At 38.6% G+C, this 27,365-nt stretch overlaps 1 protein-coding gene across 4 annotated transcripts in view; it reads left to right on the forward strand.

The window, feature by feature from the left end:
- KIF27 (kinesin family member 27) overlaps positions 1–27,365 on the forward strand; it is a 93,925-nt gene that overhangs the window by 9,738 nt on the left and 56,822 nt on the right. For 3 of the 4 annotated variants that reach the window (XM_044265807.1, XM_044265804.1, XM_044265805.1), the window contains 3 exons: positions 8,495–8,695; positions 11,707–12,665; positions 18,426–18,569. In XM_044265807.1, coding sequence (XP_044121742.1) covers positions 8,653–8,695; positions 11,707–12,665; positions 18,426–18,569 — 1,146 coding nt within the window. In that variant the 5' untranslated portion in view covers positions 8,495–8,652. Of the gene's footprint in view, positions 1–8,494; positions 8,696–9,326; positions 9,434–11,706; positions 12,666–18,425; positions 18,570–27,365 lie in introns of those variants that run through there. The other variant, XM_044265806.1, reaches the window with a different exon arrangement.

Consider the following 27,365-nt stretch of genomic DNA (forward strand, 5'->3'; position numbering starts at 1 on the left):
AATCCCCATCCCCTATTTCCCCATTACTGCATTCACCTTCCATTAACCATCCATTTATTCTTTAGTTAAGAGCCCGTTTCATCTGTCTCTTTCTTTCTTTTTATTTTTTTCCTTTGCTTGTTTGTTTTGTTCCTTAAATTCTGCATATGAGTGAAATCATATGGTGTCTGTCATTCTATGACTGACTTATCTTGCTCAGCATTATATTCTGTTATTATAATATAATATATTAATTTATATAATATATATTAATTATATATAAATATATTAATAGAATACATTATATAACTACATATAATATATAATATTATAATATATTAATATATATTCTAGTAATAATAAATATTATATTATTATAATGTTAATATAATATTCATTATATTAGCTCTGTCCGTATCTTTGCAAATGGAAAGATTTCATTCTTTTTTATGGCTGAATAATTCTGTCGTGTGTGTGTGTGTGTGTGTGTGTGTATACTACGTCTTCTTTATCCATTCATCTATTGATGGACACTTTGGGTGCTCTCATAGTTTGGGTAAATATCCAGTAGTGCAATTACTAGATCAGAGGGTAGTTCTCTTTTTAAAGTTTTGAAGACCCTCCATACTCTTCCTTCGTGCCTACACCCGTATGCATTCCCACCAATAGTGCAAGAAGGTTCCTTTTTCTCCATATCTTTGCCAATACCTGTTGTTTCTTGTGTTGTTGATGTTACCATTCTGACAGGTGTGAGGTGGTATCTCATTGTAGTTTTGATTTGGTTTTCCATGATGAAGACGTTGAGCATCTTTTCTTGGGTCTGTTGGCCACCTGAATATCTCCTTTGGAGAAATGTCTGTTCATGTCTTCTGCCCATTTTTGGATTGGATTATTTGTCTTTGGGTGTTGAGTTGTATCAGTTCTTTATATATTTTGGATACTAACCCTTTATTGGTGTTATTTGCAAATATTTTTTCCTATTCAGTAGGCTTCCTTTTAGTTTTGTTGATTATTTCCTCAGCTGTGCAGAAGCTTTTTATTACTTTGGCTTTTGTTTCCTTAGCCTCAGGAGACATATCTAAAAAATGTTGCTACAGCTGATGTCAGAGAGATTATTGCCTGTGCTCTTTTCAAGGGTTTTTATGATTTCAGGTCTCACATTTAGGTCTTCAATCCATTTTTAATTTATTTTTGTGTATCGTAGAAGAGGGTGTTCCGGTTTCATTCTTTTGCATGCAGCTGTCCGATTTTCCCAACGCCATTTGTTGAAGAGATTGTCTTTTTCACATTGTATAATCATTCTTCCTTTGTCTAAGATTAATTGACCGTATAATTATGGGTTTATTTCTGGGTTTTCTGTTCTGTTCTATTTGTGTGTCTGTGTCTGTTTTATGCCAGTACCATACTGTTTTGATTACTGCAGTTTTTTTACATTTAAATTCAATTAATTAACATATGATGTATTATATGTTTCTGGGGTACAGGTCTGTGATTCATCAGTCTTACACCCATTGCTGATTACAACATGTACCCTTCCCAATGTCCATCACCCCATCATCCCAGCCCTCCACCCCCACCCCTCCAGCAACCCTCGGTTTGTTTCCTATAATTAAGATTCCTATGGTTTGTCTCTCTCTCTGGTTTCATCTTGTTTTGTTTTTTCCTCTCTTCCTGTATGATCCTCTGCCCCGTTTCTTAAATTCCACTTATCAGTGAGATCATATGATAATTGTCTTTCTCTGATTGACTTATTTTGCTTAGCATAATACCCTCTATTTCTAACCACATGATTGCAAATGGCAAGATTTCATTTTTTGAAGGCTGCACTATATATATATATATATATATATATATATATATACACACACACACACACACACACACACATACATACCACATCTTCTTGATCCATCCATCTGTTGATGGACATCTGGGGTTTTCCCAAAGTTTGGCTACTGTGGACATTGCTGCTATAAATATTGGGGTGCAGGTGAGCCTTCAGATCACTAGATTTCTATCTTTGGGGTAAATTCCCAGTAGTGCAATTGCTGGGTCGTAGGTTAGCTCTATTTTCAACTTTGGAGGAACCACCATACTGTTTTCCAGAGTGGCTGCACCAGCTTGCATTCCCACCAACAGTGTAGGAGTGTTCCCCTTTCTCCACATCCTAGCCAGCATCTGTCCTTTCCTGACTTGTTAATTTTAGCCATTAGTGTGAGGGGATATCATCTCATTGTGGCTTTGATTTGTATTTCCCTGATGCTGAGTGATGTTGAGCATCTTTTCATGGGTCTGTTGGCCACCTGGATACCTTCTTTGGAGAAATGTTTGTTCATGTTCTTCTGCCTATTTTTTGATCGGATTATTCGTTCTTTGGGTATTGCGTTTGGGAAGTTCTTTTCTTTTTTATAAGGTTTTATTTATTTGAGAGAGAGAGAGAGAGAGAACAAGAGAAAGCATGAGAGGAGAGAGGTCAGAGTCTGGAGAAGCAAAGAGCCCGATATGGAACTCAATCCCAGGATTCCAGGAACATGACCTGAGCCGAAGGCAGTCACTTAACCAACTGAGCCACCCAGGCGCCCTGTTAAGTTCTTTATAGATTTTGGATACTAGCCCTTTATCTGATATGTCATTTGCAAATATTTTTTCCCATTCTGTTAGTTGTTTTTTTGGTTTTGTTGACTGTTTCCTTTGCTGTGCAAAAACTTTTTATCTTTCTTACCACCCTCCCCAAAAGCTTTTGATCTTGATGATGTTCCAATAGATCATTTTTGCCTTTGTTTCCCTTGCCTTTGGAAACATGTCTAGTAAGAAGTTGCTCCAACTAAGGTCAAAGAGGTTGACACCTGTGTTCTCCTCTAGGATTTTGATGGATTCCTCTCTCACATTCAGGTCTTTCATTCATTTTGAGTCATTCTTCTGTATGGTGTAAGGAAGTGATCCAGTTTTGTTCTTCTGCATGTGATTATCCAGTTTTCCTAACAGTTTGTTGTTGAAGACACTATTTTTTTTTAAAGATTTTATTTATTCATTTGACAGAGATCACAAGTAGGCAGAGAGGCAGACAGGGAGAGGGGGGGAAAACAGGCTCCCTGCTGAGCAGAGAGCCTGATGTGGACCTCAATACCAGGAACCTGAGATCATGACCTGAGTGGAAGGCAGAGACTTAACCCACTGGGCCACCCAGGCTTCCCGAAGAGACTGTTTTTTTTCCATTAGATATTCTTTCCTGCTTTGTCGAAGATTAGTTGACTATAGAGTTGAGGGTCCATTTCTGGGTTCTTTATTCTGTTCCATTGATCTATGTGTCTGTTTTTGTGCCAGTACCACACTGTCTTGATGGTGACAGCTTTGTAATAGAGCTTGAAGTCCGAAACTGTGATGCTACCAGCTTTGGTTTTCTTTTGCAACATTCCTGTGGCTATTCAGGGTCGTTTCTGTTTCCATATAAATTTTAGGATTATTTGTTCTAGTTCTGTGAAAAAAGTTGATGGTATTTTGATCAGGGATTGTATTAAATGTGTAGGTTGCTTTAGGTAGCATAGACATTTTCACAATATTTGTTCTTCCAATCCATAAGCCTGGAACTTTTCCCATTTCTTTGTGTCTTCCTCAATTTCTTTCATGAGTACTCTATAGTTTTCTGAGTACAGATTATTTGCCTCTTTGGTTAGGTTTATTCCTAGGTATCTTACGGTTTTGGGTGCAACTGTAAATGGGATTGACTCCTTAATTTCTCTTCTGTCTTGTTATTGGTGTATAGAAATGCAACTGATTTCGGTGCATTGATTTTATATCCTGACATGTCACTGAATTTCTGTATGAGTTCTGGCAGTTTGGAGTGGCGTCTTTTCGGTTTTCCATGTAAAACGTCATATCATTTGCAAAGAGTGGGAGTTTGACTTCTTTGCTGATTCAGATGCCTTTAATTCTTTTTGTTGTCTCACTCCTGAGGCTAAGATTTCTAGTACTATGTTGAACAGTATTGGTGGTAGTGGACAGCCCTGCTGTCTTCCTTACCTAAGAGGAAAAGCTCTCAGTTTTTTCCCAGATTACTGAAGTTTTTTAATATAACTTGAATATAACTGGAATTGTGATACCCCAGTTTTGTTTTTCTTTCTCAAGACTGCTTTGGCTCTTCAGGGTCTTTTGTGGTTCCATACGAATTTTAGAATTGTTTTTTCTAGTTCCATGAAAAATGCTGGTGGTATTTTGACAGTATTGCATTGAATGTGTAGATTGCTTTTGGTAATGTGGGTACTTTTTAACAGTATTTCTTCTTCCAGTCCATAAGCATGGAGTGTCTTTCCATTTCTTTGTGTCATCTTCAGTTTCTTTCATCAGTGTTTTATAATTTTCAGAGTATAGGTCTTTCCCCTCTTTGGTTAAGTTTATTCTTAGATATTTTATTGGTTTTGGTGGGATTTTAAATGGGATTTTTAAATGGGATTATTTAATTTTCTTTCTGCTGCTTCATAATTAGTGCATAGGAATGCAACAGATTTCTTTTTTTTTTAAGATTTTATTTATTTATTTGACAGAGAGAGAGCACAAGTAGGCAAAGAGGCAGGCAGAGAGAGAGAGAGGAGGAAGCAGGCTCCCTGCCAAGCAGAGAGCCCGATGCAGGACTCGATCCCAGCACCCCGAGATCATGACCTGAGCCGAAGGCAGCGGCTCAACCCACTGAGCCACCCAGGCACCCAAATGCAACAGATTTCTGAACATTGATTTTGTATCCAGAGGCTTTACTGAATTCATTTATCAGTTTTAGTAATTTTTTTGGTACAATCTTTAGGGTTTTCTATATATGGTATCATGTTGTCTGCAAATAGTGAGAGTTTTACTTTTTCCTGATCAGTTTGGATGCCCTTTATTTCTTTATGTTGTCTAATTGCTGAGGCTAGGACTTGTAGTACTGTGTTGAAAAAAGTAGTGAGAATGGACATCCTTGTTTTATTCCTGACCCTAGGGGGAAAACTCTCAGTTTTTCACTGTTGACTATGATGTGGTCTGTGGGCTTTTCATAGATGGCCTTTATTATGTTGACATATATTCCTTCTGGACCTACTTTGTAGAAGGTTTTTTTTTTTTTTTAATCACGAGTGGATGTTACACTTTGTCAAATTCTTTTTCTGCATTTATTGAATGAGCCTGTGGTTTTATCCTTACTGTTATTTTTTTAAAATTTTTATTTATTTATTTAAAAGATTTTATTTATTTATTTGACAGAAATCACAAGTAGACAGAGAGGCAGGCAGAGAGAAAGGAAGGGAAGCAGGCCCCCTGCTGAGCAGAGAGCCCAATGCGGGACTTGATCCCAGGACCCTGAGATCATGACCTGAGCCGAAGGCAGCGGCTTAACCCACTGAGCCACCCAGGCGCCCCTGTTTTTTTTTTTTTTTTTTTTTTTTAAGATTTTATTTGCTTATTTGTCAGAGAGAAAGAGAGCACACAAGCACAAGCAAGGAGAGAGGCAGGCAGAGGGAGAAGCAGGATCCCAGGACCCTAGAATTATGAGCTGAGCCGAAGGCAGTTGCTTAACCAACAGAGCCACTCAGGTGTCCCTATCCTTTCTGTTATTTTTATTTATTTATTTATTTATTTATTTATTTGACAGAGAGAGATTACAAGCAGGCAGAGAGGCAGGCAGAGAGAGAGGAGGAAGCAGGCTCCCTGCTGAGCAGAGAGCCCGATGCGGGACTCGATCCCAGGACCCTGAGATCATGACCTGAGCCGAAGGCAGCGGCTTAACCCACTGAGCCACCCAGGCGCCCCTTATCCTTTTTGTTATTGATAGGATGTATGACATTGATTGTTTTGCAAATATTAAAGTACACTGGGATTGTGGGATAAATCCCACTTGATGGTGATATGATTTTTTAAATTTTATCATTGGATTCAATTGACTAGTCTTTTGTTGAGGATTTTTTGCATCTATATTCATGAGAGATATTGGCCTTTAGTTCTCTTTTTGGGGGGTGTCTTTATCTGGTTTTGGTATCAGGGTGATACTGGCTTTAAAGCTTGAATTTGGAAGTTTTCCTTCCTCTTGTATTTTGTTTTTTTTTTTTTAATGGTTTGGGAAGAGTGGGTATTAACTTTTTTCCAAAGATTTCTTTATTCATTTTAGAGAGAGAATGAGAGCAAGGGAGAGAGGGAGACAAGCAGACTCTGTTGGGTGGGGAGCCTGATACCCTAAGATCATGACCTGAGCTGAAATTAAGAGCCAAATGCTTAACCAACTGAGCCACCCAGGTGCCCTGAGAAGAAAGGGTATTAACTCTGGAAATGTTTGGTAGAATTCTTCTGTAAAGCCGTTTAGTCCTGCATTTTTATTTTTTGTGAGTTTTTGGCTTACTGATTCAATTTCATTGCTAGTGATTGGTCTGTTCAAATTTTCTATTGCTTCCTGTTTTGGTTTTGGTAGGTTATATGTTTCTAGGAATTTATCCATTCCTTCTAAGTTGTCCAGTTCGTTGTCATACAGGTTTTCATAGTATTCTGTTATGTTTGTCTATCTGTGGTGTTGTTTCTTATTTCTCCCTTTCCATTAGAAATTTTATGTGGGTCTCTCTCTAGATGTTTTTCTAGGCATTTTAGAAATATACATGTAGTTTTTTTTCTTGTTTTATTTGTTTAATGAATTATTATACCTGTGATTCTATAACTTTATTTTTGCATTTGACAATATAAAATATTCTATTACTTCCTGTATAGGTCATAGAATTTCATCTCATTTTTTGGACTATATAATACTCCATAGTTTGAATGGATCATAGTTCCTCCATTTCAGTATTAATGGACATTTATTTAGGTTGTTTATGACTTATACTATCATAAAAAAGTTGCAGTGTATATCTTTGTATATTTAACTTTGCACCATGTGTTAGTATTTGTATAAAACAGATTCCAAGAAGTGGATTTTTTGAGTTAAAGTGAATGCACATTTAAAATGTAAATAGATAATGACAAATCAGCTTCCAAAAAGGCTGTAATTCCTACCACCAATATATGAAAGCCATTTGCTTGTATCCTTGTCACTTATTGGATATTATAATCCAAAATATTTTTTTGGTCATCTGATAGGTGAAAAATTATACTTTGTTGTTTGAAGTTACATTTCTTGGTATATTGGTGAAATCGTTAAGCATTTTTTTATTTCTCAGGCTTTTAAGGACTCCCAATTCTTGACCAATCATCTGCTGTTTGATTTTTTAATAATTCTATTTTTTTTCTCCAATAAATAATTTGTCAAGCATTTGTAGTGTGTGGGGTACCATGCTAGGCACTGTGGCAGAATAATCATCTCTTATTTTTCAATATGGTGCTTATTTACTAATATTCATTTTCCTACTTCTCAGAACCTTGGATTTACTGACTTGTACCAGGCATACATTCTCTAGAAACACTTGTGTGTTCTATAAATAACATAATAGCTAAATAATGGCTGTTGAGATATGAAACTTTACAAGTTCTCTCTCTTGAAACAGTCTATCTCAGGAATGTAAGTATAACATTGAAAAGTTTGATATTTAGATTACTGAAATACATATTGAAACTTTATTATATTATTTGAAAATCAGCATTCTGGTAAGTTTTTTCAATTACTGTGCTTTGTTTTCTGTTGACATAGGGAATGAATGAGCTATTTCAAATCAGCCTTACATTCTGGCTAATCTACAAAACATGTTTTGCACTGTAATTTATACATAATGCTGTTGGCTAGTTCTTGGAAACTCTCAAAAAGGGATCTTTGGGGTTGCCTAGGTGGCTCAGTGGGTGAAGTGACCAACTCTTGATTTCTGCTCAGATCATGATCTCAGGGTCCTGGGATCCTCTTGGATCCACACTCAGGTGGGAGTCTCTCCCCACTTGCACATACACACGGATTCTGTCTGAAACAAATAATTTTTGGGGGGTATGATTCCATTTTATTTATTCTTTTTTATGACATGTTAGTCACCATACAGTGCATCATTACTTTTTGATGTAGTGTTCTATGATTCAGTGTATGTGTATGACACACACTGTCTCTAAAATAAATAAAATAAATCTTAAAAAAAAGGAAAGAATCTTCAATCTTCATTTTTTCCTTTGTATTAGAAAAACCTGTAGCTTCCTTTACTTGCCACATGATGGCAGTCTTGCATCTTAAATTAGGTGAAAGGCAGTCCAAGTTAATAGAGGTTCAGATTTTCAGGATGCTGCCCGTTTTTAAGGTTCATTTGAAAGCCAGCTTTTTGTATCTTGGAATGTATTTCCCATGGAACGATGCTACAAATGGTGGGTAGGTTTCTAAATTGGCTTAACATATTTAACCTTAAGTCTCAATTTATTCTTCTGCTTATTTAAAATTTTTAAAACTGTTTAAAAAATTGTGGAAACTTTTACACATGAATTTTGAAGTTATGGTTTTAAAAATTTATAATATAGTTATATAAAAATATGTTATAAATGTAGGGTTTTAGCCTTTCTTATATTTTAATTTTCACATGTCCTTTCTTTAAATTTTTAGCTTCAGTTGTGGAAGGACAAAAGGGTATCATTCCTCGAGCTATCCAAGAAATATTTCAAAACATCTCTGAGAACCCTAGCATTGATTTTAGTATTAAAGTGTCTTATATCGAAGTATATAAGGAAGACCTGAGAGATCTTCTAGAATTGGAAACATCAATGAAGGATCTTCATATTCGAGAAGACGAAAAAGGAAACACAGGTAAAGTAGCCTACTTAACTTATAGCCTTCATTAGCAAATTGATGTGATTTAATTGAGTTTCGGGATGTATTCCAAAGAATCTTTAAAACAGACATCGAAGCAAAATGCATTTGTTTTTACTTTAAAATTGGGTAACTTTTTGATTACCAATATCCATTAAATCACCCAGGTGAAACATAGTTCACTAAGTTAATAAGATGTAATTCAAGGTACTTATTTTCTATAATTGCCCCTGCTCTGAGTTGATCTCCAGCAAGACTTCAAAATAAGCTAAATTAGTTTTCGTGCTTTCTTTTTTCCTCCCAGAGTTTTCCCCAGAGTGGGGATGGCTTCTTCCTTTGGTGTTTGTCCAAGTTGTTCCAGAATTCTCCTTTCTTCCTCTTTGATTTTGTCCCACCAGATCTGTCGCCTCCTCCCTGTTTCTCTCTCCCTTTTTAAAATTTGCTCTGTTTACATGTTTTCTTCTCCATATTGACACTGTCCATCGTTGTGCTTCTTCTGGTCTGAATTTCTATGCTAACAACCCGTTAGTTTCATTAAATATCCATTTGTCTGGAAATAGGAGAAGGTTAGTTGGGTCAAAATACAAGTATTTTAAAGAATAACACTTTCTGCTTTTCTGATTTAAAGGGTAATATGTTCAGCATAGAACACTTTGAAAACATAGGAAAGTTTAAGGAAGAAAGTTGAAGATCATCTTTAATCCCAGAACCCAGAAAGAACAACTTCTGTTTTTGGTGTGTTTCCTTCTAGATTTCTTTTTCTGTGCACATATAAATTTTTTTAAAATATACTTAGAACCTGATGTGTAACATTGTTTCTTATTTTTTCACTTAATATTTATATTGTGGACATTTTCACACACCATTAAATATCTTTCAGACTTATGACTCTTCGTGGTCATGTGGTAATTTTGTCTTTGGAATGTATTATGCTTTTTAAAATTAATGTTTCATTCTTGGACATTTAAGCTGTTTCTAGATTTTCACTATTATTAATAATACTGACTTGGGTGTGTTTCTCTCTTAGAAAAGATACTTCGGTAGAACCCTTCTTGGAGATAAAGGATCCCACCTGAGGAGTCACTGACTCCTTGAGGAAATTTCCTAGCAGTTAGGAAAGTAAGATCATTCAGAGTGCCTGCAGGGGGCAGTGATCTCTTAATGAATTAATTAATCTCTTAATTGGCCTTGTCTTGGCAGCCCTGGCATTCCTCGATGTTTGGAGAGAATGGTTTTTGTTTTGTTATTTTTAGAAAGAAAGCAGACATAGTAGTTTATGGTCTTAGTAGATAATTCAGTATAGTTTCTCTTTTCTGGACAGACTTCAGACCAATGTTTTGAGCTTCTGTCTCATATAAAATAGAATTATTGAGTGTTTTTATCTTCTGTTAAGAAGATAACAGAAATGACACATGTTTATTGTAGAAGAGTCAAATAATGCAGAGGTATACACTAGCCCTTCTGATAAACTTAATAGCTAATAGCAGTTCTGCAAAAGTTTTGGGAAGATGCAACAAATTGTCTTAAGACCAATGGGCATCTGTCTTCTGTAATGTTCCATTCACTACCAAAGTATATTTGTTTGACATATTTATTTACTTCCTGTGTGTGAAGCAATGTTTCGTATCCAGCCTGGGATGCTGCACCATCAGTATCACCGTGGAAGCTTTTTAAGAAATACTGTCTTTCGGGCCCCACTTTTCAGAAATTCTCATGAATTTGTTTGGAATGGGGCCTGAGCCTTGCTACTTCCTCTTTTATAAAACTTCCAGGTGATTTGCAGCTGGGTTTGAGGACCAGAGATAGTGCTAAGCTGTAGCCTAACGGGAAAAATTTATGAAAGTTACTTTTTGCTTTACAGTTACATTGTCATATTTTATAATTGCTGATCTTTTAGCATTCCCCATTTGTAGTATAGGTACTAGAACTTTAAATGTTCTCAGTTGTTAAGGTATCATGTTGGAAATAATGAAAGCAAAATGATCATTTTTTTTAAAGATTTTATTTATTTATTTGACATAGAGAGAGAGATCACAAGTAGGCAGAGAGGCAGGCAGAGAGAGAGGGGGGAAGCAGGCTCCCTGCCGAGCAGAGAGCCCGACATGGGGCTCGATCCCAGGACCCTGAGATCGTGACCTGAGCCGAAGGCAGAGGCTTAACCCACTGAGCCACTCAGGCTCTTGAAAAATGATCATTTTTCAAGAAGACAGTGACATGACAGGATCTGTATAAAGAGGAAAAGGGACACTGTAATTCAAGCACAGAATCAGGAGCTTTACTGCTCTGATTCAAATCCCAAATCTGCCTGCTGCTTTTTGAAATGTTTGAATATAAACAAATAATGTGGTCCGTAAGCTTTGGCTTATTTGCAGCTCTTATTTCACTGTTCTTGAAATAGAAACTTTTTTTTTTTAAATTGCCATCACATTTGTTTACATTGTACTCTGCTATTACATAGGGCATACCTATTTTTAAGATGAATAACCAATTTTATTTACACTGAAGTTGTCATTTATCATTGGTCACGACCACACAATACCAAAAACCATAAGCCTAAGGATGACTTGAATATTAACAAAACTCAAAAGACATGAATTTCTCTTCATTAATCTACTACTGATTAATTCTTTTGAGTTTTCTGTTTAATCTTTTTTTTTTTTAATAAATCTGTTAGACTCTTCAAGTCAAAATACTGGAATAAAGAGTTTTTCTTTAGTCAGCCATCTTAAAGAATTGAGTGTGACTCCTAAGAAACCAGATTGTTTAAAATATATGTATATATTACTTCTTTTAGAATGTAAACATCAAAGTGAGTGCTATTAAAATCATTCCTTTGGGAGATTATCCAAAATTACTTAATGAAGTTGCTGATGTCACTATTGTTTGAAGTGCTATTGATTTTTCATTTTTAAGAGCTTTTCTTAGCCTGGGCAGTTCAGCCAATATTAACTGTTATAATTGGGTTTTGATTAAAATTTGGCTTAAAAACTTGCTGTTGCTGTTTTAAGTGATTGTTGGGGCCAAAGAATGCCAGGTGGAGAGCGCAGAGGAGGTGATGAGTCTCCTGGAGATGGGGAATGCAGCCAGGCATACGGGGACCACGCAAATGAACGAGCACTCCAGTAGATCACATGCGATTTTTACAATCAGCATCTGTCAAGTGGAGAAAAACATAGAGGCAGGTGAAGACGGATCGTGGTACTCCCATCGGCAAATTGTCTCAAAGTTCCACTTTGTGGACTTGGCTGGCTCCGAAAGAGTAACCAAAACAGGGAATACTGGCGAACGGTTCAAAGAATCCATTCAGATCAACAGCGGGTTGCTGGCTTTAGGCAACGTCATCAGCGCTCTGGGGGACCCCCGCAGGAAGAGTTCACATATTCCATATAGGGACGCGAAGATTACCCGGCTTCTGAAAGATTCCCTGGGAGGCAGCGCCAAGACTGTCATGATCACTTGTGTCAGCCCATCCTCCTCAGATTTTGATGAGTCCTTAAATTCCCTCAAATATGCCAACCGAGCCCGCAACATTAGAAACAAGCCCACCTTAAACTTCAGCCCCGAGTCAGACCGAATGGACGAAATGGAGTTTGAAATCAAGTTGCTTCGAGAAGCTTTGCAAAGCCAACAGGCTAGCATCAGCCAAACCAGCCAGATCCATCCAGAGGAGACTCCCGAGAGAAACAGGATCCATTCTCTGGAGGAGCAAGTGGCCCAGCTGCAAGGCGAATGTCTGAGTTACCAGAACTGCGTGGAGGAGGCCGTTACCTTCCTGGTGGACCTAAAGGAGGCCGTCCGACTGAACCCAAAGCAGCTGCACAAACTGCAGGAGTGGCTGAACATGACTCAGGAGGTCAAGAAGGCGGTGTTCACCTCCTTCAGAGGGAGCCACGGCCTCGGCAACCTGGGAGAAGGGCCTCAGCACGTTTCGGTCCTCCAGCTGAAGCGAGAGCTGAAGAAATGCCAGGTACGTGGATGCCTTTTTTTTTAATTTTAATTTTTTTTATTTATTCATTTGATGGAAAGAGATCACAAGTAGGCTCAGAGGCAGGCAGAGAGAGAGAGGAGGAAGCAGGCTCCCTGCTGAGCGATATGGGGCTCGATCCCAGGACCCTGGGATCATGACCTGAGCTGAAGGCAGAGGCTTTAACCCACTGAGCCACCCAGGCGTCCCCGTGGATGCCTTTTGTTGGTGGCTTGTTGGACGACTCCTTTTACTGGGGCAAGGGTTATTTTGGAACCTCAGAAGTTTTTCGAAAGGATTATGTGTGAAATCTCATTTGTCTTTGTTCGGTTACTTCCCTTTTCCTACCGCTTTGTCCTCTTAATTCACACCTTCTCAGCTCCTTCTCATTTCTCTTTTAATACCTTCACTTGGTATATTTATGAAGCAGAATCTTGCGGACCTGCTCATTGATTTAGAGGATGAAGAGAAACACAATTTCAGAAAACAAAGTGAAGTTGTACGTTAGTGAGTCTTTATTCCTCTTTGGGTCAGTGGTTCTAGAAGGAAAAAAAATACTTCATTCCTTGAGTGTGGAAGGCTGGGTTTTTTGAACAAGCAAATAAATCATCTTATTTGACAGTATTTAAGGGATGTAGGTATACGTATTCATATTATATAAACGTACGTTGAGTTCAGAGTTGCGCTTCTCACCTTCCATTCATACACAGTATGGGAAGATTTTAAGTCACTGGGGAAATCATGGGAAACAAGATACATCCAGTCCTCCTTACATGGGGGTCTGGTACACAAATGGATATTCTGCCAGTTTTTGAAAATAGGAAAATGGGGGCACCTGGGTGGCTCAGTGGGTTAAGCTGCTGCCTTCGGCTCAGGTCATGGTCTCGGGGTCCTGGGATCGAGTCCCGCATGGGGCTCTCTGCTCAGCGGGGAGCCTGCTTCCCTTCCTCTCTCTCTCTCTGCCTACTTGTGATCTCTGTCTGTAAAATAAATAAATTTAAAAAAAAAAGAAAAGAAAATGGGAATATGTATAGTTAAAAACATAGTTTTCTAGTTAGAAATCTTTCCTCAAGACCTTTTTGTATGTATTAGAAAGAAACCTCTTTTATAGCAGCTCTTGAACTTTTTGTTCACAAGATTTCTTTTTTTTTTCTTTTTAAAGATTTTATTTATTTATTTGACAGAGAAAGAGAAAGAAAGCACAAACATGGGGAGCAGGAGAGGGAGAAGCAGGCTCCCGTTGAGCGGGAAGCCCGATGCGGAACTCGATCCCAGGGTCTGGGATCATGACCTGAGCTGAAAACAGGCATCTGAGCCACCCAGGTGCCCTGTTTACAAGATTTCTTTACAATTTTAAAATGAGGTCCTCTAGGGGCGCCTGGGTGGCTCAGTGGGCTAAAGCCTCTGCTTTTGGCTCAGGTCATGATCCCAGGGTCCTGGGATCGAGTTCCGCATAGGGCTCTCTGCTCTGCGGGTAGCCTGCTTCCCCCCACCCCTCTGCCTACTTGTGATCTCTTGCTGTCAAATAAATAAATAAAATCTTTAAAAAAAATAAAATAAAGTAAAATGAGGTCCTCTAAAGAGCTTTTGTGTGTTTTTTTTTTTTTTAAAGATTTTATTTATTTATTTGACAGAGAGAAATCACAAGTAGATGGAGAGGCAGGCAGAGAGAGAGAGAGGGAAGCAGGCTCCCTGCTGAGCAGAGAGCCCGATACGGGACTCGATCCCAGGACCCTGAGATCATGACCTGAGCCAAAGGCAACGGCTTAACCCACTGAGCCACCCAGGCGCCCCTAAAGAGCTTTTGTTTATGGGGACTGTATCTATTAGTATTTACCACATTAGAATTAAAACACAAAAATGTAAACAATTAACTCGCTCAAAACTAACAATAATAGCCTGATTACATGTTAAATAAATAACCTTTTTTCATGAAGGATAACTATTTTCCAAAACAAAAGAAGTTAGTAAGGGTGGAATTGTTTCACATTTTACATGTCTGGCTTAATAGAAGGCAGGCAGATTTTCATATCTGCTTCAGCTTTCGGTTCACTGCAATATGTTGTTTTAGTTGAAGTACATGAAGAAAAACCAGCTTCATATAGATTTGTAGTTGGAAGCGAGGACTCTTTTAATGGCTTTTTCAGATAATTTATGGATATTTTGTCTTTGCTATTACACCAAAACTCAACCAGTAGATATTTCCTAATGGTTACTGGACTTGTGGAATTTGAAACTGTCTTTGTTACATTAATATTTATACCTTAAAATTCACTGTATCTTGTACTTTGGATCTTTTATCACATGATTCTAAATTGTCACTTATTGGTCATGTAGAAAATATTTGTTTACTAAATTATGCAGATCTTCCAAATGTTGATGCCTATCATTAGACAGTATCAAGTAATTACATTCACTAATCTTACCTACTGATCTTACCAGCAGGGTCTTTAAGTATTGGAACTCGTCAGACTTGCAGCGGAAATGTATTCCAAAATTCTAATTTTTGCATGAAACTTGAATTTTATCATTTGCAGCAAATATTGTTATTTCCCTTGAAATGATGGTTTTCTTTCTTTTTTAAAAAAGATTATTTATTTATTTATTTGACAGAGAGACACACAGTGAGAGAGGGAACACAAGCAGGGCAAGTGGGAGAGGGAGAAGCAGGCTTCCCGCTAAGCAGGGAGCCTGATGCGGGGCTCAAACCCAGGACCCTGGGATCATGACTTGAGCCAAAGGACTTGAGCCAAAGGCAGACACTTAATGACTCAGCCACCCAGGTGTCCCAAATGATGGTTTTCCTTTTTATTTTTTTAATAGATTTTATTTATTTATTTGACAGATATCACAAGTAGGCAGAGAAGCAGGCAGAGAGAGAGGAGGAAGCAGGCTCCCTGCTGAGCAGAGAGCCCGATGTAGGGCTCGATCCCAGGACCCTGGGATCATGACCTGAGCCGAAGGCAGAGGCTTTAACCCACTGAGCCACCTGGGTGATCCCATCAAGATATTCTTAAGTGAGGCTGGCATTTGTTTGTATTGTGAGTGCGTGGCAGTGAGGAAGACAGTGACTCCTGGTTACTGTCTGGTGATATGTCCCCTATTCACGCTAGGAGTCAGCAGTTTTACCCACCCTTACGTACCATCAGTGCAAATGTCAGCATGGTAAAGGGAAAATATTGCCTTAATATTATTAGGAGAATAGTTTTGATCTCTTGGATGCCCTGAAAGCACCTAAAGGACATGCCAAAATGGTCTTTGCTGAATACCCTATGAGGACTGCTGGTTCTATCTCAGAGCTTCTGATATTTAAATATAAGCATTTAAAGTAATACCTCTAAAATTATGGATTTTTTTTTTTAAAGTAGTGACTCTGCCCTACCTTCCTTGTAGATAGGGTAGGCTTGGCCCTTCCTACTTGGTATAAGACACTAGCAGAATGGGAAGTATGGTTGATGGGAAGCTTGAACTTTGGGGCACTGTAGGAGTTAGCAGTAGAAAGTGTTTTTCCTTCCTGCTACTAAGGTGCCTGAAAGTGGAAACCCATAAAACCCCTTGGTTGAGGATGGGGTGGATACTAACTTTTTCTCTCCATCTGTTAGAAACCCTGAATTACACTTGCTCGAGATGATGCGTTCAAGATTAGGACTTTCCAAAGATATTAACAGTCTTGGTGAAAAAGGGGATCAGGAGCAAATGATTTTCGGGAATGCTAGCTAGATTAGAGAGAACCCAAGACTTCTCAGGACTTTGAAAGTGCTAGTGGATGCTATTAATCTTCAAGTGAGAGACAGAATGTTCAGTATTTCCCAATTTTATTTTTTTTATTTTTATTGTTTTAAAGATTTTATTTATTTATTTATTTATTTGACACAGAGATCACAAGGTGGCAGAGAGGCAGGCAGAGAGAGAGGGGGAAGCAGGCTCCCTGCTGAGCAGAGAGCCCAATGCAGGACTCAATCCCAGGACCCTGAGATCATGACCTGAGCTGAAGGCAGAGGCATAACCCACTGAGCCACCCAGGCATCCCAGTTATAGCTTATTTTATGAAAGAAGTCACATAGGTCCTATACACATGTGGAGTAATAAGGACTAACAGGGTCATGTGTCCTTTCCTTGTTTGGTCATTTGAGGATCCTAAGCAGAGCAAAGAAGGGCCTTTACCCTAAGAGCACGAGGCTGTGTCAAAATCAAGGCAGGCCTCAGGCTGTGGGTTCTCAGTGCCGGGGCCCATCTACCCTGATGCCATTGCTTGAGAAGTCACATACATAGCTTGTTTCTGTGATGAAATCTCATGTAAAGTGAATACTCATTTTTGCAAATCAGCTACTTGTTCTTGTCTTTTCCTATAGCTTAGAAGAAAGGGCATGGGCTTTGGATCCAGATAGGCCCTGGACTAGAAGATCAGGAGTTTAGTTTATCTACTGTGTCATCTTGGGGAGAGGCCTTAATCTCTTAATTTCTTCATGAAAAAGGAACCCTGTCTATTCAGTGAGATATTTTTAAAATGTCAAGTCATTATCTAGCATAAAATAGATTCTTGACAAATGTTATGTTTCTTTCTGTTTATTTAATTTAAAAGTTGTTTTAAAGTATTATTTGCATATCCCAGGTTTATTTGAAAACAGGCACAATTCACTAGAAATTAAGAAAACTCTTTGTTTAACCATATTTTTAGACCTCTTCAAAATATCTCTTCATAGTGAAAGTGCATAAAATTAGCAGATATGGGGTGCCTGGGTTGCTTAGTGGGTTAAAGCCTCTGCCTTCAGCTGGAGTCATGATCCCAGGGTCCTGGAATCGAGCCCCACATTGGGCTTTCTGCTCAGCAGGGAGCCTGCTTCCTCTTCTCTCTCTCTCTCTCTGCCTGCCTCTCTGCCTACTTGTGATCTCTGTCTGTCAAATAAATAAATAAATAAATCTTTAAGAAAATTAGCAGATACTCTTTTTTTTTTTTTTTTGAAATTTGACAGACAGAGATCACAAGTAGGCAGAGAGGCAGGCAGAGACAGAGAGAGTGGGAAGCAGGCTCCCCGCCGAGCAGAGAGCCCGATGCGCGGGGCTCGATCCCAGGACCCTGGGATCACGACCCGAGCCGAAGGCAGAGGCTTTAACCCACCAAGCCACCCAAGCACCCCATAGCAGATATTCTTTATTTAAAAATTCAAATGCATTCTTAACTCTATATGTCAATTTGGAAAATGTGACCTCTTTGAATTTTAAAAGCCCACATTGAAAATCTCATGGCACTTCTAGCAAACTTGTAAAAATCTTAACTGAGTGCACCCTAGAAACTGAGTAACTTTTTGGTTTTAAAAATCAGGAGCTAAAACCAGGAAAAATTTTCTATCATTACAGTAATTAATTCTTAGGTTATAGTCATGCTAGATCCTCGACACTGTTTCTTTCTCCTAACAAGGAGAGAAAAATGTTGAAATTGAATAGGATAAGAAAAATTTCAAGAAATGTCAAATTGTTAATAAATCCCCAGTTGTTGTTGTTTTTTTAAGATTATTTATTTATTTATTTGACAGACACAGATCACAAGCAGGCAGAGAGAGAGGTGGAAGCAGGCTCCCTGCTGAGCAGAGAGCCCGATGCGGGGCTCAATCCCAGGACCTCAGGATCATGACTCAAGCAGAAGGCAGAGGCCTTAACCCACTGAGCCACCCAGGCCCCCATATCCCCAGTTTCTGTGGTAATTTCTGGGCTCCTCAATGTTTGCCATTGTGAATCTCTTGTGCTCTCTTTCCCTCCTCCCAGTGTGCGCTGGCTGCCGATGAAGTTGTGTTTCATCAGAGAGAACTGGAGGTGAAGGAACTAAAGAACCAAGTGCAAATGATGGTCCAGGAAAACAAAGGCCACGTGGTATCTTTGAAAGAAGCACAGAAAGTGAATAGATTACAGGTAGAGTTTCTTAACCTATCTAGAGCAATAGATTTAGTTGAACTAGTACTTCACTAAACAGGAGCATTTTATTTATTTATTAATTTTTTAAAAAAAATTTATTTATTTTCAGTGTAACAATTCATTGTTTTTTGTTTTTGTTTTTGTTTATTTTGATAAAACCTTTATTTATTTTTAAGTGAATAATGCGACACAAAACATTTTTTGTAGCCACTATATATGAGATACAATATTCAAAGATGATGCTAAGAACACAGAAAAATAAAATAAATAATCTATTAAATGGTATTTTCTTTTTTTAAAATTTCTTTTCAGCATAACAGAATTCATTGTTTTTGCACCACACCCAGTGCTCCATGCAATACGTGCCCTCCTTCATACCCACCTCCTGGATCCTCCAACCTTCCACCCCGCCCCTTCAAAACCCTCAGATTGTTTTTCAGAGTCCATAGTCTCTCATGGTTCAACTCCCCTTCCAATTTCCCTCAACTCCCTTCTCCTCTCCATTTCCCTACGTCCTCCATGTTATTTGTTATGCTCCACAAATAAGTGAAACCATATGATAATTGACTCTCTCTGCTTGACTTATTTCACTCAGCATAATCTCTTCCAGTCCCATCCATGTTGCTACAAAAGTTGGGTATTCCTCCTTTCTGATGGAGGCATAATACTCCATAGTGTATATGGACCACATCTTCCTTATCGGTTTGTCCGTTGAAGGACATCTTGGTTCTTTCCACAGTTTGGTGACCGTGGCCATTGCTGCTATAAACATTGGGGTACAGATGGCCCTTCTTTTTACTATATCTGTATCTTTGGGGTAAATACCCAGGAGTGCAATTGCAGGGTCATAGGGAAGCTCTGTTTTTAATTTCTTAAGGAATCTCCACACTGTTCTCCAAAGTGGCTGCACCAACTTGCATTCCCACCAGCAGTGTAAGAGGGTTCCCCTTTCTCCATATCCTCTCCAATGCATGTTGTTTCCTGTCTTGCTAATTTTGGCCATTCTCACTGGTGTAAGGTGTGGTATCTCAATGTGGTTTTAATTTGAATCTCCCTGATGGCTAATGAACATTTTTTCATGTGTCTGATAACCATTTGTATGTCTTCACTGGAGAAGTGTCTGTTCATATCTTCTGCCCATTTTTTTTATATGATTATCTGTTTTGTGTGGGTTGAGTTTTAGAAGTTCTTTATAGATCCTGGATATGAACCTTTTGTCTGTACTGAAGTTTGCAAATATCTTCTCCCATTCCGTGGGTTGCCTCTTTGTTTGTTGACTATTTCCTTTGCTGTGCAGAAGCTTTTGATTTGATGAAGTCCCAAAAGTTCATTTTCACTTTTGTTTCCTTTGCCTTTGGAGGCATATCTTGAAAGAAGTTGCTGTGGCTGATATCGAAGAGGTTACTGCCAATGTCCTCCTCTAAGATTCTGATGGATTCCTGTCTTACATTGAGGTCTTTTATCCATTTCGAGTTTATCTTTGAGTATGGTGTAAGAGAATGGTCGAGTTTCATTCTTCTACATATAGCTGTCCAATTTTCCCAGCACCATTTATTGAAGAGACTGTCTTTTTTCCACTGTATATTTTTTCCTGCTTTGTCGAAGATTATTTGACCATAGAGTTGAAGGTCCATATCTGGGCTCTCTACTCTGTAACAGGAGCATTTTAAATGATAATTAGGAGTGTTTACAAAAATAGGTTTCAGTGCAGTTTCAGGCAACTAAAAGTGTTATGAGTTTTCCCCCTAAATCGGTGTAAGGGGAAAACATTTTTATTGTTACCCTGATTTATCCTTCACAAATAGGAAGATGATATCCAGGAACTTAATTTGCACATTGTATGATGGTCGCATTTTCTCTGTGTCTTTCCATTCTCTTGTTTGCCAAGGTAACAGGCAATGTGATGGTGATAAGAGCTGGAAGGTAGACACAAACTTTAAAATTTATTAGATCATCCCTTCCTACTCCCATCAGTGATTTGCTCTTTACCTTTGGTTAAATCTTTCAACTTTTCTGTCTTAGCCTCCTATTTAGGAAACAAAACAAATAAGCATAGGGGAAAAAAGAGTGAGAGAGGCAAACCAAGAAACAGACTGTTAATTATAGAGAGGAAACTAATGGTTACCAGCGAGGAGGTGGGGGGGAACGGAGGAAACAGGTGATGGGGATTAAGGTATGCACCTGTTGTGATGAGCTCCGGCTATTGTATGCAGGTGTTGAGTCACTCTGTTGTACACCTGAAACTAATATTACCCTGTATGTTAACTAACCAGAATTTAAATAAAAGCTTAAAAACATAAATTAAAAAAAAAAACTAAAACATAGTAAACTGTCAGCCCCTCAGAAGTCCTTAGTTCATCCTGCTCAGAGAGAGTCACTTTCCTTACTTCAGAGTAATGCTTTCTTTGCTTTGCTTTGTGGTTTTACTATGTATCCCTGAACACTACAGTTTACATTTTGGAATTTTTATAAATTTAATCATTCAGTATGTATATTCTTTAGTATCTAGTTGCTTTTATTGAATATCTTTTTGTTCTGATTCATCCACAATGTAACTATAGCTTGTTACATATAGTTTATAGCTATACAGGATTTCATTGTATGAATATATTGCAATTTATATTTCTATTCTACTATTTTTTTAAAATTTTATTTTATTTTTTCAGTGTTCAAGATTCATTGTTTATGCACCACGCCCAGTGCTCCATGCAATACGTACCCTCCTTAATATCCACCACCAATCTCACCCATCCCCCACGCCCTCCTCTCCAAAACTCTCATTTGTTTCTCAGAGTCCACAGTCTCTCACAATCTTCCCTAGGATTTCCCCCAACTCACTTCTCTCCATCTCCCCATGTCCTCTGTGTTATTCCTTGTGCTCTACAAGTAAGTGAAACCATATGATAATTGACTCTGCTTGACTCTATTCTACTATTGATGGACTTTTTTGGTGATGGACATTTTCTCCTTTTTTGTTTTTTTAAATTTTATTTATTTATTTGAGAGAGAGTGCATGCATGAGTGGGGGCAGGGGGCTGAGGGAGCAGAGAGAGAATCTTTTTTTTTTTTTTTTGCCTCATAATGGAGAGAGAGGATTTTAGTCAGACTCCGCACTGAGTGCAGAGCCTCATGCAGGGCTGGCTCTCATGACCTTGAGATCGTGACCTGACTCAAAAATCAAGAGTTGGATGCTTAACCGACTGAGCCACCCAGGTGCCCCTTCACATCTATATTTTTACTAATTCTTGGGGTATTTTTGTTATAGTTCTGACAGTTTTTGCATTCTATGTATTGAAGATGTGTTATTAAGTACATAGAAATGCATGATTGTTACATCATCCTGGTGAATTCAACTTTTTAATATTTTTTTTAAAGATTTTATTTATTTATTTATTTGACAGAGAGAGAGATCACAAGTAGGCAGAGAGGCAGACAGAGAGAGGGGGGGAAGCAGGCTCCCTGCTCCATGCAGGGCTCCATCCCAGGACCCTTGGATCACGATCTGAGCCGAAGGCAGAGGCTTTAACCCACAGAGCTACCCAGTCCCCCTTTTTAATATTTTTTACCTTTTCCAATAGTTTTTACCCTAAAATCTACTTGGGTATTCATACAGCCCTACTAGCTTTCTTTTGATTAATATTACATAATGTGTCTTTCTCCATCTTATTTTTCATCTTTGTGTGTCTATTTTAGTGCTGTTTCTTAGTAAGCATCAAGTTATGTAATTTTATAATTCTCTCTGATGAATTATAATATTTTAATTGGATTACTTAGTTCACTTATGAATTTTTTTACCAATTTATTTATTTTTAGAAAAACAGTATTCATTATTTTTTCACCACACCCAGTGCTCCATGCAAGCCATGCCCTCTATAATACCCACCACCTGGTACCCCAACCTCCCACCCCCCCGCCACTTCAAACCCCTCAGACTGTTTTTCAGAGTCCATAGTCTCTCATGGTTCACCTCCCCTTCCAATTTACCCAAATTCCCTACTCCTCTCTAACGCCCCTTGTCCTCCATGCTATTGGTTATGCTCCACAAATAAGTGAAACCATATGATAATTGACTCTCTCTGCTTGACTTATTTCACTCAGCATAATCTCTTCCAGTCCCGTCCATGTTGCTACAAAAGTTGGGTATTCCTCCTTTCTGATGGAGGCATAATACTCCATAGTGTATATGGACCACATCTTCCTTATCCATTCATCCGTTGAAGGGCATCTTGGTTCTTTCCATAGTTTGGCGACTGTGGCCATTGCTGCTATAAACATTGGGGTAGAGATGGCCCTTCTTTTCACGACATCTGTATCTTTGGGGTAAATACCCAGGAGTGCATTTGCAGGGTCGTAGGGAAGCTCTATTTTTAATTTCTTGAGGAATCTCCACACTGTTCTCCAAAGAGGCTGCACCAACTTGCATTCCCATCAACAGTGTAAGAGGGTTCCCCTTTCTCCACATCCTCTCCAACACATGTTGTTTCCTGTTTTGTTAATTTTGGCCATTCTAACTGGTGTAAGGTGATATCTCAATGTGGTTTTAATTTGAATCTCCCTGAGGGCTAATGATGATGAGCATTTTTTCATGTGTCTGATAGCCATTTGTATTTCTTGATTGGAGAAGTGTCTGTTCATATCTTCTGCCCATTTTTTGATGTGTTTGTCTGTTTCGTGTGGGTTGAGTTTGAGGAGTTCATTATAGATCCTGGATATCAACCTTTTGTCTGTACTGTCATTTGCAAATATCTTCTCCCATTCCGTGGGTTGCCTCTTTGTTTTGTTGACTGTTTCCTTTGCTGTGCAGAAGCTTTTGATTTTGATGAAGTCCCAGAAGTTTATTTTCGCTTTTGTTTCCTTTGCCTTTGGAGACGTATCTTGAAAGAAGTTGCTGTGGCTGATATCAAAGAGATTACTGCCTATGTTCTCCTCTAAGATTCTGATAGATTCCTGTCTCATGTTGAGGTCTTTTATCCATTTTGAGTTGATCTTTGTGTACGGTGTAAGAGAATGGTCGAGTTTCATTCTTCTACATATAGCTGTCCAGTTTTCCCAGCACCATTTATTGAAGAGACTGTCTTTTTTCCACTGTATATTTTTTCCTGTTTTGTCAAAGATTAATTGACCATAGAGTTGAGGGTCCATATCAGGGCTCTCTACTCTGTTCCACTGGTCTATGTGTCTGTTTTTATGCCAGTACCATGCTGTCTTGGTGATCACAGCTTTGTAATAAAGCTTGAAATCAGGTAAGGTGATGCCGCCAGCTTTATTTTTGTTTTTCAACATTTCCTTAGCGATTCGGGGTCTCTTCTGATTCCATACAAATTTTAGGATTATTTGCTCCAGCTCTTTGAAGAATGCCGGTGGAATTTTGATCGGAATGGCATTAAAAGTATAGATTGCTCTAGGCAGTATAGACATTTTAACAATGTTTATTCTTCCGATCCAAGAGCATGGAATGGTCTTCCATCTTTTTGTGTCTTCTTCAATTTCTTTCATGAGTGTTCTATAGTTCCTCAAGTACAGATCCTTTACCTCTTTAGTTAGGTTTATTCCCAGGTATCTTATGGTTCTTGGTGCTATAGTAAATGGAATCGATTCTCTAATTTCCCTTTCTATATTTTCATTGTTAGTGTATAAGAAAGCCACTGATTTCTGCACATTGACTTTGTATCCTGCCACGCTGCTGAATTGCTGTATGAGTTCTAGTAGTTTGGGGGTGGAGTCTTTTGGGTTTTCCATATAAAGAATCATGTCATCTGCGAAGAGAGAGAGTTTGACTTCTTCATTACCAATTTGGATACCTTTTATCTCTCTCTGTTGTCTGATTGATGTTGCTAGGACTTCTAATACTATGTTGAACAAGAGTGGTGAAAGTGGGCATCCTTGTCTTGTTCCTGATCTCAATGGGAAGGCTGCAAGCTTTTTCCCATTGAGGATGATATTTGCTGTGGGTCTTTCATAGATAGATTTGATGAGGTTCAGGAATGTTCCCTCTATCCCTATACTTTGAAGCGTTTTAATCAGGAACGGATGTTGGATTTTGTCAAATGCTTTTTCTGCATCAATTGAGAGGACCATGTGGTTCTTCTCTCTTCTCATATTAATTTGTTGTATCACATTGATTGATTTGCGAATGTTGAACCATCCTTGTAGCCCAGGGATGAATCCCACCTGATCATGATGGATAATCTTTTTAATGTGCTGTTGGATCCTGTTGGCTAGGATCTTGTTGAGAATCTTAGCATCCATATTCATCAGTGATATTGGTCTGAAATTCTCCTTCTTGGTAGGGTCCTTGCCTGGTTTGGGGATCAGGGTAATGCTGGCTTCATAGAAAGAGTCTGGAAGTTTTCCTTCTGCTTCAATTTTTTGAAACAGCTTCAGGAGAATAGGTGTTATTTCTTCTTGGAAGGTTTGGTAGAATTCCCCAGGGAATCCGTCAGGTCCTGGGCTCTTGTTTTTTGGGAGGTTTTTGATCACTGCTTCAATCTCGTTATTAGATATCGGTCTATTCAGGTTGTCGATTTCTTCCTGGTTCAATTTTGGTAGTTTATATTTTTCCAGGAATGCATCCATTTCATCTAGGTTGCTAAGCTTATTGGCATATAACTGTTCGTAATAACTTCTGATGATTGTTTCTACTTCCTTGGCGTTAGTTGTGATCTCTCCCTTTTCATTCATAATTTTATGAATTTGGGATTTCTCTCTTTTCTTTCGGATTAGTGTAGCCAGTGGCTTATCGATCTTATTGATTCTTTCAAAAAACCAGCTTCTAGTTTCATTGATACGTTCTACTGTATCTCTGGTTTCTCCCTCATTGATCTCAGCTCTAATCTTGATGACTTCCCTTCTTATGTGTGGAGTTGGTTTGATTTGTTGTTGATCCTCCAGTTCTTTAAGGTGTAGAGACAGCTGGTGTGTTCTGGAGTTTTCAATTTTTTTGAGCAAGGCTTGGATGGCTATATATTTTCCCGTTAGGACCGCCTTTGCTCTATCCCATAGGTTTTGGACCGAAGTGTCTTCATTCTCATTGGTTTCCATGAATTGTTTCAGTTCTTCTTTGATCTCCTGGTTGATCCAAGCATTCTTAAGCAAGGTGGTCTTTAGCTTCCAGGTGTTTGAGTTCCTTCGGAACTTTTCCTTGTGATTGAGCTCCAGTTTCAAAGCATTGTGATCTGAGAATATGCAGGGAATCATCTCAGTCTTTTGGTATCGGTTGAGTCCTGATTTGTGACCCAGTATGTGGTCTATTCTGGAGAAGGTTCCGTGTGCACTTGAGAAGAATGAGTATTCTGCTGTTTTAGGGTGGAATGTTCTGTATATATCTATGAGGTCCATCTGGTCCAATGTGTCATTCAATGCTCTTGTTTCTTTATTGATTTTCTGCTTCGATGATCTGTCTAATTCTGAAAGAGGCGTGTTAAGATCTCCTACGATTAGTGTATTCATATCAATATGACTCTTTATCTTGATTAACAGTTTTCTTAAGTAATTGGCTGCTCCCATATTGGGAGCATAGATATTTACAATTGTTAGATCATCTTGGTGGATAGTCCCTTTAAGGATTATGTAGTGTCCTTCTGTATCTCTGACTACAGTCTTTAGTTTGAAGTCTAATTTATCTGATATGAGAATCGCTACCCCAGCCTTCTTTTGAGTCCCATTGGCGTGAAAGATGCTTCTCCACCCCTTCACTTTCAGTCTGCGTGTATCTTTAGGTTCAAAATGGGTCTCTTGTAGACGGCATATGGATGGGTCCTGTCGTTTTATCCAATCTGCAACCCTGTGCCGTTTTATGGGTGCATTTAGGCCATTCACATTGAGAGTGATTATTGATAGATACGTTTTTATTGACATCGAGTTACCTTTGAAGTCTTTCTTTCTGTAGACTGTCTCTATATTTCTGTTCAATGCTATTCTTGGGATTTTTCCTCTTTTATAGAACCCCCCTTAATATTTCCTGCAGTGTCGGCTTGGTGGTTGCATAGTCTTTTAAGCCTTGCCGGTCTTGGAAACTCTTTATCTCTCCATCCATTTTGAATGTCAGTCTTGCTGGATAAAGTATTCTTGGCTGCATGTTCTTCTCATTTAGTGCCCTGAATATATCTTGCCAGCCTCTTCTGGCTTGCCAGGTCTCTGTGGACAGGTCTGACGTTATTCTGATGGGCTTCCCTCTGTAAGTAAGGAGCCTCTTTGCCCTGGCGGCTTTCAAGAGATTATACCTACAATTATAATTTCTCAATTTGACTATCAGGTGTCGTGATGTTTTTTTGGAGTGTATAATCTTGGGTGGAGACCGTTCAGCCTCTAGTACATGAACGCTGGTTTCATTCGCGAGATTCGGAAAATTTTCATGAAGGACTTGTTCCACGATATCTTCTAGACTTCTTTCTTTCTCCTCCCCTTCAGGAATTCCAATAATTCTGACGTTGGAACGCTTCATGGCATCATTGATTTCCCTGATTCTGCTTTCGTGGGATCTAAGCTGTTTGTTCCAGGCTTCCTCCTGATCCTTTCTCTCTATCTGTTTGTCTTCCAGATCACTAATTCTATCTTCTGTCTCGGTTACCCTAGCTTTGAGAGAGTTTAGATTGGATTGGAACTCATTGAGAGCATTGTGGACCTCCTCCCTGGTAGCTTTAAGCTCCGCCCTAACATTGTGAACATCCTGTCTGGTCGCTTTCAGTTCAGCCCTAATCAATTCTGTTTGGTCATCCATGGCTTTCTCCAACCTAGCTATTGCCTGGATAATTGTTAGCCTGAATTCTCTTTCCGACATATTGTCTATGTTGA

The sequence above is a fragment of the Neovison vison genome, chromosome 9 (assembly GCF_020171115.1).
Source record: "Neovison vison isolate M4711 chromosome 9, ASM_NN_V1, whole genome shotgun sequence".
In the NCBI taxonomy this organism is placed as follows: Eukaryota; Metazoa; Chordata; class Mammalia; order Carnivora; family Mustelidae; genus Neogale; species Neogale vison.